The sequence below is a fragment of the Hyposmocoma kahamanoa genome, unplaced genomic scaffold (genome assembly GCF_003589595.1).
Source record: "Hyposmocoma kahamanoa isolate Upper Pololo Valley unplaced genomic scaffold, ASM358959v1 78, whole genome shotgun sequence".
Classification (NCBI taxonomy): domain Eukaryota; kingdom Metazoa; phylum Arthropoda; class Insecta; order Lepidoptera; family Cosmopterigidae; genus Hyposmocoma; species Hyposmocoma kahamanoa.
In genome coordinates this window covers 11,549,196-11,566,512 of record NW_020653945.1, presented here as the reverse complement: position 1 = coordinate 11,566,512, position 17,317 = coordinate 11,549,196, and the positions used below count along the sequence as shown (strand labels likewise).

General features: G+C 35.2%; 1 protein-coding gene across 1 annotated transcript in view; it reads left to right on the top strand.

The window, feature by feature from the left end:
• Positions 1-17,317, top strand: part of LOC113233451 (nose resistant to fluoxetine protein 6-like) — a 66,715-nt gene that overhangs the window by 34,888 nt on the left and 14,510 nt on the right. The window contains exons 3-5 of the mRNA XM_026468590.1: positions 10,604-10,785; positions 13,196-13,395; positions 16,675-16,804. Coding sequence (XP_026324375.1) covers positions 10,604-10,785; positions 13,196-13,395; positions 16,675-16,804 — 512 coding nt within the window. The remainder of the gene's footprint in view (positions 1-10,603; positions 10,786-13,195; positions 13,396-16,674; positions 16,805-17,317) is intronic.

Sequence of the window (17,317 nt, the reverse complement as noted above, 5' to 3'; positions counted from 1 at the left end):
AGATCGATACTTCCATACATTTTCTATATAATGAATAGTGACCCCATAGTAACTCATACCACCAATTGACGTCCATCCATCAATAGTGAATGACATTTTACATGAGTATTTTTGTAGTCTACTCTTAACACGCGTATGCAGTACTTCAAACCGCTCTTGAACCATCCTTCGAACTGTCGATCTCTTAGGAAATACCAAATTTGGGCATATTATTTGAAAATATTTTTGTGGATCTTCGTCATCGAAAAACGAGAAGGGAAGATATTTCTTGGCAATCCAGTCAACTGTAACTGTCATAAAATCACTATGGCTTTCAGATACTGACTGAAACAAGATAACAAAACGTGTTAATACTTAATATAACATTTTACAAACACTACCTACTTACGAACCTACTAATTACATTGAATTTTTAACTATATTAAACAAACAAAAAATTACCTTGACCGGTAATCAAACCCAGAACTTCAATAGGCAAAAAACATGTTGAGGTGACCGCCGAACTTGTCAAAACTTTTCTACCAATCTTATTATGTGCCCTACTAACTTAACTCAATAAATAAGTACGTACCTGAATTTTGGTGACAAGATTATTTTTACAAGTTTCTATTTAAAAAATATTGCCGCCAAATACACAAACAAAAAACAAGACTTGGTTTAGTACCTATAAAAATATTTTTTAATTCTAATTTAACACACAACATATCTCGCTTTTTAAAATTGTACCTTAGTAAGTGCATTTCCCAAAAATAATAAATTGGTTAGAAACTAGAGAAAGCTATTTTCTTACCAAAAGTTGGAAATTTAGTTTTAATTTCCTCAAACTTTGTAGGTATAGCCTAAAGAAATCGTTTTAAGAATTCCAATCTAATCGGTTTGTTTACTTCTCATGAAAAAACGATTGACACTAACTATAAGTATGTAAATTATAAAAAATATTAAGGAGGTGTTATGTTAAATATTATCTTACCTGTTCACTTCTTCCAGTGGTACCTATTAAAAAAAACTTGAAATATCTCTAATTGTTGTCGGTTCTCTTATAGGTATAAGTTTTTGCGATTCCTTTTCGTGACAAGACAGTAGAGGCTTCCTTAAACCCGAAGTGTTTCTGTTTTTCATTTTTATTTCAACTTTTTTCTTTTTAGGAATTAGGCACAACTTGCAGAGAGCCATTTGAGATTCAGGAATTATTTCGAAATACTCATCAAATTTGCTTTTAGAGCACCTAGATGCAACACAACTCTTACTACTCTGACTAGAATCTTCGTCGCTAATGTCAAAAATAATTACTGGTCCGACTCGTAACAAAGCTTAATTGCAAATAAACAAATTTCATATAAAATTTCCTATTTATTGGCACATGCCGAAAAATTGGTATAGAAAAGTTCGGCACCTTTGATAAAAATAATGATTCATTTGAAGATTAAAAACAGAAGAGATTTTTTTTTTGCAAGTTGTTGTACCTACGTAACAATTCAAGGCACTTTACCAAAATGTACATCAATCATTACGTGTACTGTATGCCTCTTTTGATTGAAAATATACATAAGTACAGTAAACAGTAGGTAGTAAACCTTTTACATGGAATTCTGTAGAAATTGGTATTCAATCAATGAAATAATTTGTTTATGTACAAAAGTTATTAAATAAAGTAAGTAGGTAGTAGTAATAGCGCATATAACACGTAGTTTTGTTTTGTGCTATGAACTGTATACTTAATATTTATACAGTCCAATATAAGAGCACTATAATAATATTTATGATTATTACAACTACAGTAAATTATAATAATATAACCCATCGATCCTTCGCGATGAGCAAACCAAGATGTTTGACTACAATCCGAGCGCCTCTGAATTAATTTTACTCTTTGGAATTTCGGCGTCTTTTTACAAAAACGCGGTCGCTTTGAGCGATGTCAAAGGTGCCGCGCGCGACACGTGCCGTACCGTCTTATAAGCGCGGCGCGGAGGGCGGTGTCTTTGTCGGCAAATTAACAAATATTTAGCGCTCTTTCGCATAAAAGAGATAAAGCATCATATTGACTGCAAACACTGTTTACTATATGTACTCGATTACAGTTTCAATTTTACGACAATATTGGTAGGTTATAATTTTAGGCATACCTACAATTCGTAAGGACATAACACTCGTTTGACGTAATTGAGAGACCGCAAGACTCTCGCAGACTCGGTCTTGTTTTTGCACAAATCTTGCAAGGTCACTCTTGGTCTTGGTCTTGCTTCAATTAAAATGTCTTGGTCTCGGTCTCGGTCTTGCAAAACTGCAAAACCAAGACCAAGACTGCAAGACCAAGACCACTTTTGGGCAACACTACCCGCTATGCATGTGACTATATGAAATATAAAAATACAGAATTTTTTATATACAGGCATCAAAGGCAAACTAAGATAAGCCAAACGTATACAACTAATAAAAATGCCTTTGATTGTTATTTCTTAATTACTTCAATAAATGTTTTGTATAAAACTCTACACTTTTACGATTTACAAACAAACGCAAAAAATATCCGGCAAGACGTATAGACGTAGGCGTATTTAATAATAACGTGTGCCCAAAGTGATTTACGATAATTGCTCTTTACCTATTCAGCTGCGGGCCCATTATTAGGATTTCAGGAGCTTTGTTTTCTCACGACATTAAAGCAACACGTGCAAATTGATTGCCGATATACTAGCTATTTATGTCGAATATTGTACAGGCACAGGGGGCCTACCATAACCTTTACAATCTTATTTCAATGTAAGCTTAAGGTAAGCTTATTATAATATTACCCATATTCGTACCATGACGAACCTGTCAACCAAGTAATGTATTATTGCGCAAGTGACTGAAAGAACGAATGATTTTCCAATGTTGTCTATTCCTTACTAAAAATAGGAAAGAGATAACGCTATGTGAACTACATAATGCCATCTCCTTCGTTCGTCTTATAGTAGTATAATGTTTAAAGTATGTAATAAAATGTTCATGTTTATGTTTATATTTATATTTATGTTATTCACATTAAGAGAATTTTGACTGTTAAGAAAAGAAAAGTATGTAATAAAATTACGTTGTTTTCAATAATTATTCCGCATATTCATGAAGAAAAATAAATAAAACAAGCTGAGTCTTGATAGTCACGTTGTGAGTTCGGAACTATAGTCTAGTGTCAACTATTAGTTTCGCCAAAGAGCAAGGAGCTGTTATAATTTTATGAAATAAACATTGCGTATTTTTATTTAACGGAAAATTATTTACTATGTGCTATTAAATAAAAAATAAACAAAATATTGAAGAGATGTATGTAAATAAATAGGTTCAACTTAACTTTTCATCATTACAAATCAATATTAAGATATTAAAACTGAAAATAATATTGTTTCCATTGCATCCGTGTAACTATTTTAAGATTGCTAAATTTGACATAAGAGCAATATTACTTTAATGTTAAAGTCGCGTCATAGTACGAACTGATTGAATGAATAGTCACAAAGATGCCAATAAAACATCATAGGTTTAACATTACAATAAACTTTAAGCGCGTTATGGTACGAAAAGTCAATGTAAGGTTAAAGTAATATTGTTTTAAGAGGTCGTGGTAGGCCCCCAGGTACCACAATAGAGGTAACATAATATGGACACTTACACAATGCGTTCAAACACTTTATTGAAATCCTCGCCTGAGGTGAATGCAAGTAGGAAGGGAACATATCCGTAGCCATGTATTATTGCTTTCGCAATAATATAATATGTGAAACGCGATGTGTTAAGAAGGTTTTTTCTTGTAAAATTGATACCCTTTAAAAATACGACTAGTTTACTTGTCTCTATCACAAGCTCGCAATGAGAAATTATCTGTTTAAAAGCAAGTGACCCAAGAAAAAGGACACAGTTCTTGAAACTTTCTGATGGCGTTGTTCAAAACCTTACGTTTTTAGAACACGGTTTGTCCTACAAGCTGCGTCGTGATTTGTTGTCCTTACTCTGCAAAAAAATCAATGCATTCATTGTAAAGGGTTTGTCAACAAGAACTTTGTTTTATAAATCAAAATAAAACTATAAATTTTGATGACAATTATTAAAATGTTTAATGTATTAAAAAAAGCAAGGCTTAGCAATTATGAATGAAAAATCTAATAAATGTCCACCACGACCATAGTTACACATATCGATTCTTTCATCAAAGTTTTTAATAACTTTTTGACAAAATGTTGGGTCTATTTCGTTAATCACTTCACTTCACACATTCGATAGGCTTCGAATAGACAGTGTCATTAACATAACCCTATAAAAAATAATCCAGCGGTGTTAAATCACGTGATCGAGCTGGCCACTTAAGGCTGAATTTCGTGAAATTATGCGATCGGGAAATTTAGTTTGCAACAAATTAATTGTTTCGGTGGCTGTGTGACTTGTGGCACTGTCTTGATAAAACCACATGTTAATGATATCCATAACATCAATAATAGGCCATAATTGCCCATAACTACATAAAAGGGAATAAATAGTCGTGACCAAGTAAACGAAAAAGTAGAGAATAATAAAGCATAACCTATTCCGACTCGACTGTATTGAATGAGTTAGTGACACACTCAATCAAACTGACAATGAGCAGTAAACTGTCATCTTTTATCTCCATCAAATGTTAATCACAAGATACAGCAGACGTTCAATACAATATTAAAAACAATACTAACACATTTCTCGTCTTCCATTAGTCGAAAAGGCACACCTTCAAAAGTAAATGTAACTTAATAGCAATTGTAGAGTACATAAATTGTAACCATAGACGTTAGACAGCTCGTGGCAAGCGACGATATTTCGCTTAAATTAATAAAATGTGAGTAATCAATCAGCGAAATTGTTTGGTGCCACTTCGGAGGGTTTTTAGTAAGCCACATTAACGCTTGTTCCATTATGCCCACAGCCTTCCACACATTTTGTAATATATGATACGCATGTATAACGAAAATTCACGAGTCGTTTTCAAATAAAAATCCAATCCTTGTGAGATTATTATACGATGGTATTTTGTCGTCCATGCCTTCTTCGATGGTGGAAGTTTAATTTTCTCTAAACGAGCACAGTCAAAATGAACAAATGTTTCCACGTTTCTGCTCGATATCTCTTGTACCTATTTGTTACCCCATTTTCGTATTGTCCCAGGCATTGTTTAACAAATAATTTTTATAATTCTCGTTTATAAAATTGTTGCGTATCATAATAAAGTAGTAACCAAATTTACCATCGTATAATTTCACAAAAGATAACCATTTTACAAAAGTTACACGAGTTAACCAGGTTACCTGAGATATCAAAGTGTGCCCGAAAACTATGTAAGTCGCTTAATGGATGTAAGTTTTAACCGGGAAAACTTGCGCGAGGTGGCTTATTTCCAAATCCTGCCAAAGTAAATACATGCAAATTTCCAAATAATTAATATGGGTCACAACCCAATTCAAAAATATATGAAATATCGATTCATTAATAAAACACTTCGTTGTACTCAGGACCATCTAAAATCCATTTGTTCGCAAATTTTTTTTTTATGGTTGGCGTTCAGAATAATCTGCAGAGAGCAATGAAACTAGCTGCGACATTAATCGTTCATTTTCCAATATGAAATGCCAAGGCGGATTGTGCACGAAAGTTTTCGAAAGACTAATGTGAGACGGAACTTTCATTATCGACTACGATGGCTGGACGGAGAAAGTTCCGGATTCGAATCCCGGTATGACGAATTTAGGACGAACTTGATCTAAACGGTTCTGGGCCAGGTTCTTGAAACAACTGGGGCGTTACCATGAGCTCTAATTACAGTTCAGTATAGGTTCGTAACGAGAAAAAAGTGTGATGGTGATATACACTTCATGTAGCGTCACTTAATTTGTTATAAATTTTTATTATCATTTGGGTTCGAACTGTGTAGTTTTAATTTTGACCCGGTCAGTGAAGCTAAATTATTCTTAAATCTTGTCTCAAACCGTCGCGTTTGGTCTTTTAATTTTGTATAAAACTGAGGATATTTTCTTACAAATTTTAAAAATGTTGTGTTGAAGTTGTAGTTAAAATTCCAAGTTTTTTTAAATGCGGTTGGTAACTTTCCGTACTCTTGATATTGGCAAGTATCCGTATACACTTTTTTGTAGGACAAATATATCATTAATGTCAGTACTGTTTTCCCACAGTATACGTATACGAGGTATACGAGGATAGGCATAGTAAGCGGCAAGTGCAACTTTCATATTTGTGGTTCTTTTAATTTCTCTCATAGCATATACGAATTTTGATAGACTTGTGTATTTGTGGTTGTCGTGTGTTGGTGTGTGTGTCCATGGCACCCGCGACACAGGGTTTCCCTAGTGCGGGTCTATGAGTGTGTTGCGTTATTATTGTTATTATTATTCTGCTAAAATCTACTTCCAGTGGCAGTTGAGTCTCAATGGAGTATCAGTGGAATGGCACTAATGGCATTCATTCATTTATCACTAATGATCTATGTTGCCTAACTAAACCCATCATGGAAATTATTATGCACATCTCAATTTTTATATTACATTCCGAGTTAAACATTCGATTCGGATTCGGATACGATATCGTTATCCAACAGCGTTTAAAGAGTTAGTCGGTGAAATAATAATAATAATAACGCACACACTCAACATAGCCCCGCACTAGGGAAACCCTGTGTCGCGGGTGCCATGGACACACACATAGACAAACACAAATTACACCCAAACTCACGAGAGAAATAAATATAGGTCATACAAATATTTCGCCCGGCCCGGGAATCGAACCTGGGACCTCTGCGTGGCAGTCCGGCATGGTAACCGTTCGGCCACAGAGGCAGTTAAATAAATAATTATAAGAAAAATGAAAATCCTTTTATATACATTCTTAAAACTTTAAAGGCTGAAAATATAGGAAAGCATCAGTCTTGCTTTAAAATAAACTAATAAAATTGAACAAAATCCAGACTTTATTTAAAATTATAAGAGATTTCCATATTATATTCTTGCTTTGTAAACAATAGGACGTTCGGTAACTTTCATTCGATAATTGTGTTCTCATAATGTTTGTAGCCACAGACATATACCTCGATAGACGCCGCGAGTACAGCAATTTGTATGAAAACCAAGCGTGCCACAGTTTTTGTACCCACTATGACGTCACAAGAGCTGTTTAGTAATGGAAACCTCCTTCTGCTCGCTTTAAGTCGATTGATTGAACGGAACACGCGTAAACACGCGTATTCCATTCAATTAACCGATTTTAAATATAATAATTTTTGTTCAATTATTTATTGATTACAAGTAGTCGTAATAATAATATAGTAGAAAAATACTAGAATAAGATAGTTAAGTCTTTTATTTTACTTGTTTTTAATAAATGTTGATTACTTAAAAAAATAAGACTTTAATTTTTAATCGACTTCAAATATGGAAATTATTGTGTTTCTAATAAAATGAGCTTATTATATAACATCTTTTTGTAATAGAAGATGTTGTCGATTAACTTAAATAATGTATACGCATGTCAATAGATGAACTTGTGACTGCCTTAATTAATTTTACTAAATGGTTATCTGTTGATAATTGTTCAAATTAATGAATGGCAAGACAAATAAAAATGTTCAAAAAATCAAAATATGGTAAAATCTTATTCATCAGAGGAGGTTTACTTAATGACGGCCTCGTGTGAAATTTTTGTGATTTGTTCACTATTTCTCGGATTTCTAACTCGGTATATTTGGATAGCATCTTAGGTGGAATAAACTAGACCACCTTCGTCCTCGAAAGCAACGAACTCATACATGTGACCAACTCCAGACCAACTACGGATAATAGATACTACAAAACTGAAAACAAAAAACGAAACGTTACTAAACGTTACAACAAAAGAGTTAAAGAATATTTTTATAATAGTCTAGGTCACAATAATTTTCATCCCTTTGTTTTCAAAATCGATCAGAATCGAGAAGTGTTGCCTAATGTATATATCACTAAATATTAAATTTGGTCAAAGAAATGTACAAGCAGCTGTACCACGAAACTGAATGCATTATACAAAAGTGCGTTCGTTCGAAATTCATGGCGTGTTAAAAAAGGATCACAAATATATCGCACCAAGTAAAAGCCGCAATGTATTACAAAACCTGAGGCATACACTCGGTTGCATATTTGTTTTCTAGAAATTCATACAAAACCAAAATAATTGTTTTTACAATAAATTATGCATCTTCTGATTACAAAATCACTTGCCCGTGGAAGGAAACGTCCCTGTTTACCCGTTTACCCACAGTTATGGTGCTTTTGCAGTCTATAATGGCACAATTATGCATTTTTCGCGTTTTCGACTGGTGTTTATATACGATAACGGCTGAGCCTGTTCTGAAGTATGGCAGCGGCAAATAAGTGAATTTCACTTACTTTGGGCACGCGATGTACGTACACTTGCGGCGTCTAACTAGTTATATGTCTGTGTTTGTAGCTTTTGCCAGTCGAGAAGTTCGAATAATCGTTCGGGTGTGACGTCATTTCGGTTCGGTTTCGAATACGACAGTTTGACGTTCGATTCGGGTGTTGTGAATAAAAATGAAAAGAAATCTGTTGACAACTGAGTTATCGTAAGGTTCTAAATTGACCCCCAGGTATATTGGTGTGCTTGCTTGGAACATAATAATTTTTATTATTGTTTATCTATAACACAATCATTAGCTTTGTGGGTAATTTGGAATGTATAATGGAATGTTTCTTCAAAGACTTTAATTAAAGTAGTGAAACGCAAAAGATGCGAGACTGATAGCTCATCTGTTTGAATAATATAAATGGATTTACTCAATGGAGATGAGTAATTGTGTCCTTTTAAAGCTTTGTTTTTATTACATTTATGCATTTACTTGTACATTTAGATCACTACTTCTACAAATTTGATTTGCCCGTGTAAAGAAAGTTGTGTCGTTAATTTAGTGAATGTATTTATTTGTCAAGTACAATAATGTTACGTTTTAATGGGTGATTCTCGGGTTAATGTTCAGTGCCTAATTTTCGTAGCAATTTTCATTATTTATCCCGTTCATGGACAGTAACGCCGTTTACTGTAAAATTAAATATCGGAATATGATAGTACGGGGCATCCCGATTCACTACATGGATTTCAAAAAACCAATTACGGGCTTTACGGTGCGATTTGCAAGTGGGTTAGAATAGAATAGAAAACGTTTATTTGCCAGAATACACTATTTATACAGATCTTGAGTAAAATTAGGTACTTGCACGCAGGTGTGCAAATGTTAATGGTATTTCACGTTTGCCTCTACAATTACAAAGCAATTTGCATTTCGAATTAATATCAATTGGTATTTGTAGCTTCTGTGTAGTTGCCACCTACTGCTTCTCCATAGAGAAGCATCAACAACGTACTGACAAAATTCAGTGATTTACACTGAACGTTTTGTAGGTTTCAATACAAGCACTACGACACAAAGAAAAGTAGTGATATTTTTGTGTGCGGTACTGGTTAAGTGTTCGAGTATATTATTCTGAAATATTAAATAATATTTCACGATATTGTACTCGAATATTAAATGACATTTCATGATAATATATTTAAATAATTAAATAACAAAAATTGCCACGGAAATTAGGCAAACTAACCTAAAAATGATCGTAATAATTTACAATCATATTAAATTTTCTCAAGTTTAATATGGTTGCAACTAAAAAATGTAATTAGTACAGAAATGTATTATATTCTCATAGCTTTATGAAATTTTGTATCAATATAGGTTATGAGTAAAAGGGATTATATCATAATTAAATTATCCCGCACACATAACTGAAAATTTTGCGTTAATCAAGTTATTAGCAATATGGTTATTATATAGAGTCTGCAGTTTATTGATGGTTAAATTAATTATGTATTTGCGGTTGTGTTTCACCGCAACATTTAGAATTATGAATAGTACATTACAATTATATTATAATAATAGTATATTCCGTATACAGTACGTCCCCCAAGGAAAAAAATGTTAGGTAAGCTTTTCTAAACGCCTAAATTGAAATACGGTACACAGTAGGTCCCCTCGCACAGGGAAATTAGATACGCCTTTCCAGCTACCGTATAAGTTTAAGCCGTATTTATTACATCCACTAGGGGATGAATTAGGTAAGTTTTTGTAAGAAATGTTCATAAGAAAGCGTTTCTAATTCGTCGCGTCGAAAAGTGTGCAGTCGATGCCCTAAGATATCTGACCCCCAGCCAAACTTTTGGTTCTGAAAGCCTGAAAAGTGTAAAGGATTGCAATTTTTCGGTTGAAATATGTATTCATGTAATGTTATTAAAGATCAATTGGCTTAATAAATTTCATAAAACGTCATTCTCTAATAATGCAATAAGGAAGTCATACCAAAATGTATTTTACTTTACTAGTCACTGGTTAAAGGTTAAGTTTGTTTAACAATGATCTTCTCAAAACCAGGTATCTTAGGGCATGGTCGGCACCTAACTCATCTCTCTTCGAGGAACGTGTTGCTATACTTAAAGCCGTATACGCCGGCTAACCATACTTCACTAAAGCTACTATGTTACTTCGCAGTGTACGACGCGTCTGGCCAGTACACAGCGAACGTACTGTTCGGCAGCGAGTACTGGTTAGGTTCGCTGAATGCCTGTCTCGACCTGCAGCTCAAGCAGTACTATGCGCACACACCGCCCTTCCCCGCCACCTTTTACATAGCCAAGATTAATCTTACGCTCGACACTGATCATCTGCCTCAAGTAAGTATTTTTCAATTATTTTATGTTACTATTTTGGATCAGTGACTTAAACTGGCATCTTAAGTTTAAATTTTCGAAGCTCTATACAAAACATATTTTAGTTTCGACGCGGTGAGACTGAATCTTGAGACTTGAACCCTTAAATTATTATTTATTTTTGATATACACAAATAAATCTACCTTCTATGAAATATGTACACGAATCTAGAGACAAAAGGCTTGGGGATAAAAAGGTACTTTTACTTACAATTAATTAGAACCAAATCCACATTTGATAAATTAAATCCTGAAATTTCATCTACTTTTGAGCTTCTGAATGTATGATTAATTTTAGGAGGTAAGTACAAGGATGGCAAACATTATAAAAGTGTAATAATATGTAAGTACTTACTTACCTAGGTAACGGACAGGGTATATCAAAATTACGAATTTTATTAACGGCTACAAGCTGTCATATCATATAGATTTCACGCTTTAATTAATAGCACTTCCTACATTAAAATCGAAACTTGCGCGACCCTAGCATCGGATCAACATAAGGCTCAACTCACACTGGCGCAGAGTCGTAGCGTCGCGTCGAGTCGCATTCTATTTTTCAACTACAACGCCTGGCGACACGCGTCGACGCTCGCTTTAATGCGCCCGGATCACAGTGTGTTCGGCGTCTGAAACCTCACTGCGCTCTAGTAACGAAGCCGCTCGACACGCGACTCCGTATTTGCGTAACACAAATTTGTACCTTAATAAGGGAAAATAGAGCTGAATATGGTGTGGCGGGTGTGGCAGTGACTGAACCTACGCTTCATATCATGCTCGTGTGACAGCATGTCACATGATCCAAGCATTTGTTTTACTCGCTCCCTCGAGTTTTTTCATTTCGTTGTCATCTACTTCGCCTGAACTACCTGAACTTTTTTTTTAATAGTATTCGGTATGTCACGAGGTGAGGTCTGATGGGACATTTTCATGAAACGATGTATTGTGACAAACTAACCAAGCGAGTTGTACAAAAGATGGCTCATATATGAATAGCTCAACACTAGGCTCAAAATAAAAAGTAAAAGGGTCCATCAGAAATTTAAAGTGTGAATGCGATCAAAACAGGTCAACAATTTAAAAATCAAACTAAGTAAATATGACTTTTTGTTATTACAATAATAAAATAGCTAAATAAACACTAGTTAGTTTTATTGTAAAAACTACAATATTAATTTTGACACACACCGGATACCCTTCGAAGTAATCGCCGTACGTGCAGGCTATCTTAGCAACTTGACACGTACTAGGCTCACAGGAGAATGGAAGAAAAGAACAATAAACTCGTAGTGATGAGACACATTAGTTTTGAACGGAAATAAATAAATGTATTTATTTATTTAAATATAAATAAATTAATAACGCACACACTCATAACCACAAGAAAAACCCTGTATCACGGATGCCATGGACACACAAATGGACATTCACAAATTACACCCAAACTCACGAGAGAAATAAATGTAGGCCATACAAATATTTCTCCCGGCCCGGGAATCGAATCCAAGACCTCTGCGTGACAGATCGACATGGTAACCGTTCAGCCGCGGAGGCAGTTCATACATTACAAAAGTTTATACGTTTTAAAAGTTTAACATTGTTTTAATTGTGCTTATTTTAAACCTGAAATTTTCTTATAGATGATCTACATTAGGTACTCAGTTTAATCCATATTATCAAGCAGAGGCCGGCGGCATGGGTTCAAATCCAGAGGTCGCACCTCTGCGTTTTTCGGAATTTATGTGCGAAATTTAATTTGAAATTTATCATGAGCTTTTCGGTGAAGGAAAACGTGATGAAACCTACACGTCGAAAAAGGTTCACAAACCTCGGAGAACGTGTGAAGTCCCAAACTCGCATTGGGCGGTGGACTATGGCTTAAACCCTTGACTAAGAAGAGACCCGTGCACGGCAGTGGGACGTGTTGATGATGAATTCATATTGATGTACCCGTTCCGTTACATAATACTATGTAACCCAATCAATCAAAAGTCAATATGAATATTATGTATTCTGTATAGATACCTGTACAGAATTCAAATATACATATATGTATAATAAAAAAACTCCGCTTTTACTTTCAAAAGCATTTTTTATGTTTAAATGCGGTAATCTTTTACGGGGGTATTATTGTGAGCGGATTTTTGGGCTAAGCTGTATTTATAAAACAAAAACATTTTGTAAACGAGAAATGTTTCGCGGAACACAGTGAGGAGGTACTTACACAATAGGTTTAAAATTCAAATCGTGAGCGTATTTGGTTTCACTATTCCTAATTTCTAGAAAAATAAAATCTAGAGTAATTGTAGAGTAATTTTGTTTAAAAAAAACAAATGAAGGCAAATAAATTATATTGCTTAATATTACTTTACAGAGCAGAGTGATGTTGGTAGGGCAATGTATACCATCGTCGTGCGGATCGGGTAGCCTGGAGGCACTCCTTGCAGCTGCGGAAAGGACTGCAGCTTCCCGTGCTTCGGCCGCGGGCCTCACAGCTTCCATACAAACTGTCTCCATTCGCCCTGTACCCGGGCGCTATGATATATTATCTGATCCCAAATTACATATTCTTGGGTGAGTTGCTTTGTAAATTTAAGATACAGTCATGTTAATAAGCAATTTTTGCACCTTGGTGCTGTGGGAGTGTGACGTATGTTAAATATAAGGAAGAATTGTTACAATTGTATAAGTTACAAACGGGTTGTAATTTACTAAATTATATTTTTTTTATTTGCGTGTTCGATAAAAGTAAATAGTGGTATTTAAGTCGATGCACATTTGATAACATAACACTAGAAAACAAGTTCCTGTCAAGAAAAAAATTAAAAACAATCGTGTATTTTTTCCCTATTGTAGAGGTATATTGTGGATATGTGGAATAATATTTGAAATTTCATTTCATCATTACTCGGAGCGAAACCGCAAATTTATTTGACGTCTCCGAATAAATATGGTATACACATGAATACATAAAATATTTATATACAAAATGTTATTTCTTTTTGTGACTGCTACGGGTGCTGTACACTTCTACATAGAGGTTAACTCATAGCAGAGGTACTGGTATCATTCTCGTAGACATCTTCACTTATCAAGTCATTATAGACAAACGTAAGTAAGTAATTTTGTATTGGACAGTTTAATAAATGTTTTTGTATTTTTTGTATTTGTATTGTAAGCCTATATAAACAAAAATGTTAATCCAGATAAGTACTGTCATCATATACTTACCTATTTCTGCCGCCAAGTAGTAATGTGAGGATTACTGCGTCCAGGTTTTGGAGAGAAATGGTGCTGGTGAAACTTCAGGCTCATGGGACTTGTCAATTTTATGGACGGGGACAGTGGCAGTGTCCTTCAGGTCTTTGCGATTTAAAACTCTGAGCAGTACTGTATCGCTTACTACCAAACACACGACGTTATTTGATATCTTAAAAAGTATTTCTGTCTCGAAACAATTCAAACAATATTAATATTAATGAAGGAAACCATCCCCGTTCTATATTTAAACATCAATTAGTTTTAGGCCCCGTTTAATTATTCATTTTGTGCAATTTATCAGTCAATTTAAAGTACTGGCGCAATCTTGTGTTCTACCACATCAAATAACAACTTCGCGAAATTGAACAAAAGTACTGATTTTGATATTGAAATCAGTGACAGTGATATTTTGTTACCGTTGCGAAGCCTTCCTTTTCTTGTTTCTAAATTCATGGAAATCCTTTAATTTTACTTCCCGGCTGTTCCGTGCCTAAAATGGGCACCCTGCTAAAATTCATAGATTATTAACTAGATTTATTTTGATTATAAATTCATAGACCATAATTTATAACAAAAACCCGTGGATGAATATATTAATATTTTCTACTTCCATTAACTATTATAACTTAACCGAGTGAGCAATTAATAATTCGGGGTGAAATATAATCGCAGTGGGTGGATTCCAACTTATCTCTCATTGTGATCCAAATCGATTCTGTTTAAGGATTCAGTGAATAATTGTTATTTGACGTGGACTTAGATAAGTCCACGGTCGTCGTATAGTACCGATGACAAGCTTACTATCGTGTTGATTTGCCAATCGGTGTAAGCTACTCGCCGATTTTTTTTATGGTACCAAGTACTTGTTAACTTATGTATCTGGGTGACGGGCGCAGTGGTAGTGTCTCTCAGATCTTTGCGATTTAAAGCTCTGAGTGGCACTGCAACGGTTATGAACAGGCGAGTAGTTTACCATCAAGCGCACGAGTTGTTCGTCCCGTCACGTGATATTATAAAAAAAAGTGACGGGACGAACTACTCATGCGGCTGGTGGTAAGGGACACGTTTGCCTACAACAATTGCAGCGCCACTCAGAGCTTAAATCGCAAAGACCTGAGCTGGGCACTGCCACTACACCCGTCACCCTCAGACTTAAGTTATCCACCCCCACACCAGCACCCATTTCCTTCAAAACCGGAACGTTGTAATGCTCACATTATACTGGTTGGCGGCAGAAATAGGTAAGGTGGTAATTCCCTGGAAGAACTCTTTCACAAGGAGCTATACTGCTAATCATTATTGCCCAGGGTGCGACAGACGTACAAAAAAGGAATGATAAGTTGTACGTAGAGGCTCCATTCGTACACCTCTGTGGTGACCGTAAATTATTTTACAAAAACCCAACTTGTTTTAACAGTTTGAAAATATTTTCATAATAGAAAATACACACTTCGTATATCAAATTCAACCGCCATCGCCAGTTTTATAAAATTAATATTCGTACCTTCAGTGCTGTGCTCATAAGACGATAAGAAAATAGACTTACCTTTTAGGACCAACAACGGCACGCTCCGGAATAAAAACAACCCGAACATTGCTATAGCCTTGGGTAATGGAGCCGTTAGAACGTTGATGTATGCCAAGAAGTCATAACGTGTTTAGGTTAAGAAAACGATATGAGCACAATCTATATTTATGGTAGCAGTAGAGCTTCTTGCGAAGAATTTCGTTCAGGGAAGTATTGTCACCTTACCTATTTCTGCCATCATGCAAAAATAATGTGAGCATTACAGCGGTCCGGTTTAAGAGGGTGCTGGTGAAATTATAGGCAGACGAGACTTGTTAACTTATGTCTCAGGGTGGTGGGCGCAATGGCAGTGCCCGTGAGATCTTTGCGATTTAAAGCTCTTAGCGGCACTACAACTGTTGTGGACTTACCAGCAGGCGCACGACTTGTTCGTCCCGTCACTTGTGGTATCATAAAAAACCGTTACTATAGTAGTTAATAGAGCGGTGGTAGATCAGTGAGAAAATCGTTTCTTCTCAATTGTGAGGTTGATGGTTCGATTTCCTAAGGCAGCATGTGCTTTAATTACTAAGTTGTATGTATTAGACAACGATATCACATTATACACATATTTGTGATAGTTTAGTAATAATACTGCAATAATGAACGGAAACTGCACTTCGAAGAAGGTTCAAAACCTTTGGAAAACGTGTGAAGACCTGAACCCGTATTAGGCCAGTGTGAAAGACTTTATAACCTAAACCAGAAAAAACAAGAAGTTCCAAAGGGGGTCATAAATAAAAAAAATGCTAGAAAAATCTTTTGGACTATTTTAAATTATTTTTATTTGCGTAGTGTTATGTTATTTTGTGTGTATGTTAACATACATGTGTTATTTGTGTACCAATGTCTACGAGGCAGTCAAAATATATTTCCGAGAGCCGTACACTCTTACTTTAAAAGAGATGTTAGCGCGCCCGATTAAAGCCCTTCACAGGCCGTGGCCGTAGACGTGGCAGGGTTGACGATGGTGATGATAAAATACCAGTTATTGAAATGTAATGATAATTTTGTGTTATCACAAGGTCGGCTGTACTGCTCGTGTCAATTTTGATGATAGCAGCCTCTATCTATGAAGGATATTTGGAGCGTCGCTGCCGCCTGAGCTCGGCATCGAGAGACCTCGAGCTGGCGCACCATGACGACCAGAAATCTGTTGGTACTTTCGTTCATTTGCCTCATCGTCTTCATGTATTTACTTTCATCGCAACCATTATTATCGTACTTTTATAATCCACAGCTTTACAATATTCATCATCTATGTGCATGTATATTTATTCATCATTTGCTTATGAAAGAAGCTTAAGTCCGAAACAAACGCGAAGTATATGCGAAACCTTTTAAATAATACTGCGTAACGCGTGTAAATGATTTATTTAAGCATGTAAATAATTTAATATGCTTTTACTGAACAAAAAGATAAGTAGGTACCTACCTAAGTATTGTACTTATTTCAAATTAATCCTTTAAGATGTCTTTAAGAAACAAACATTTTATTAATTAATGTTGATAATATCTTCGCAATTTAATTACTCCACAGCTGTTCTTTAACGTCAAGACTTTTGGTAAACTCTTTCAAGCTCCAAAGTTTACTTTAGGCCTTAGGGCGCTTTCAAATTAGAGGTTTGTAGAAGCGCTGCAGCAGCGCGGCTGCCTCGCGTCAGTACC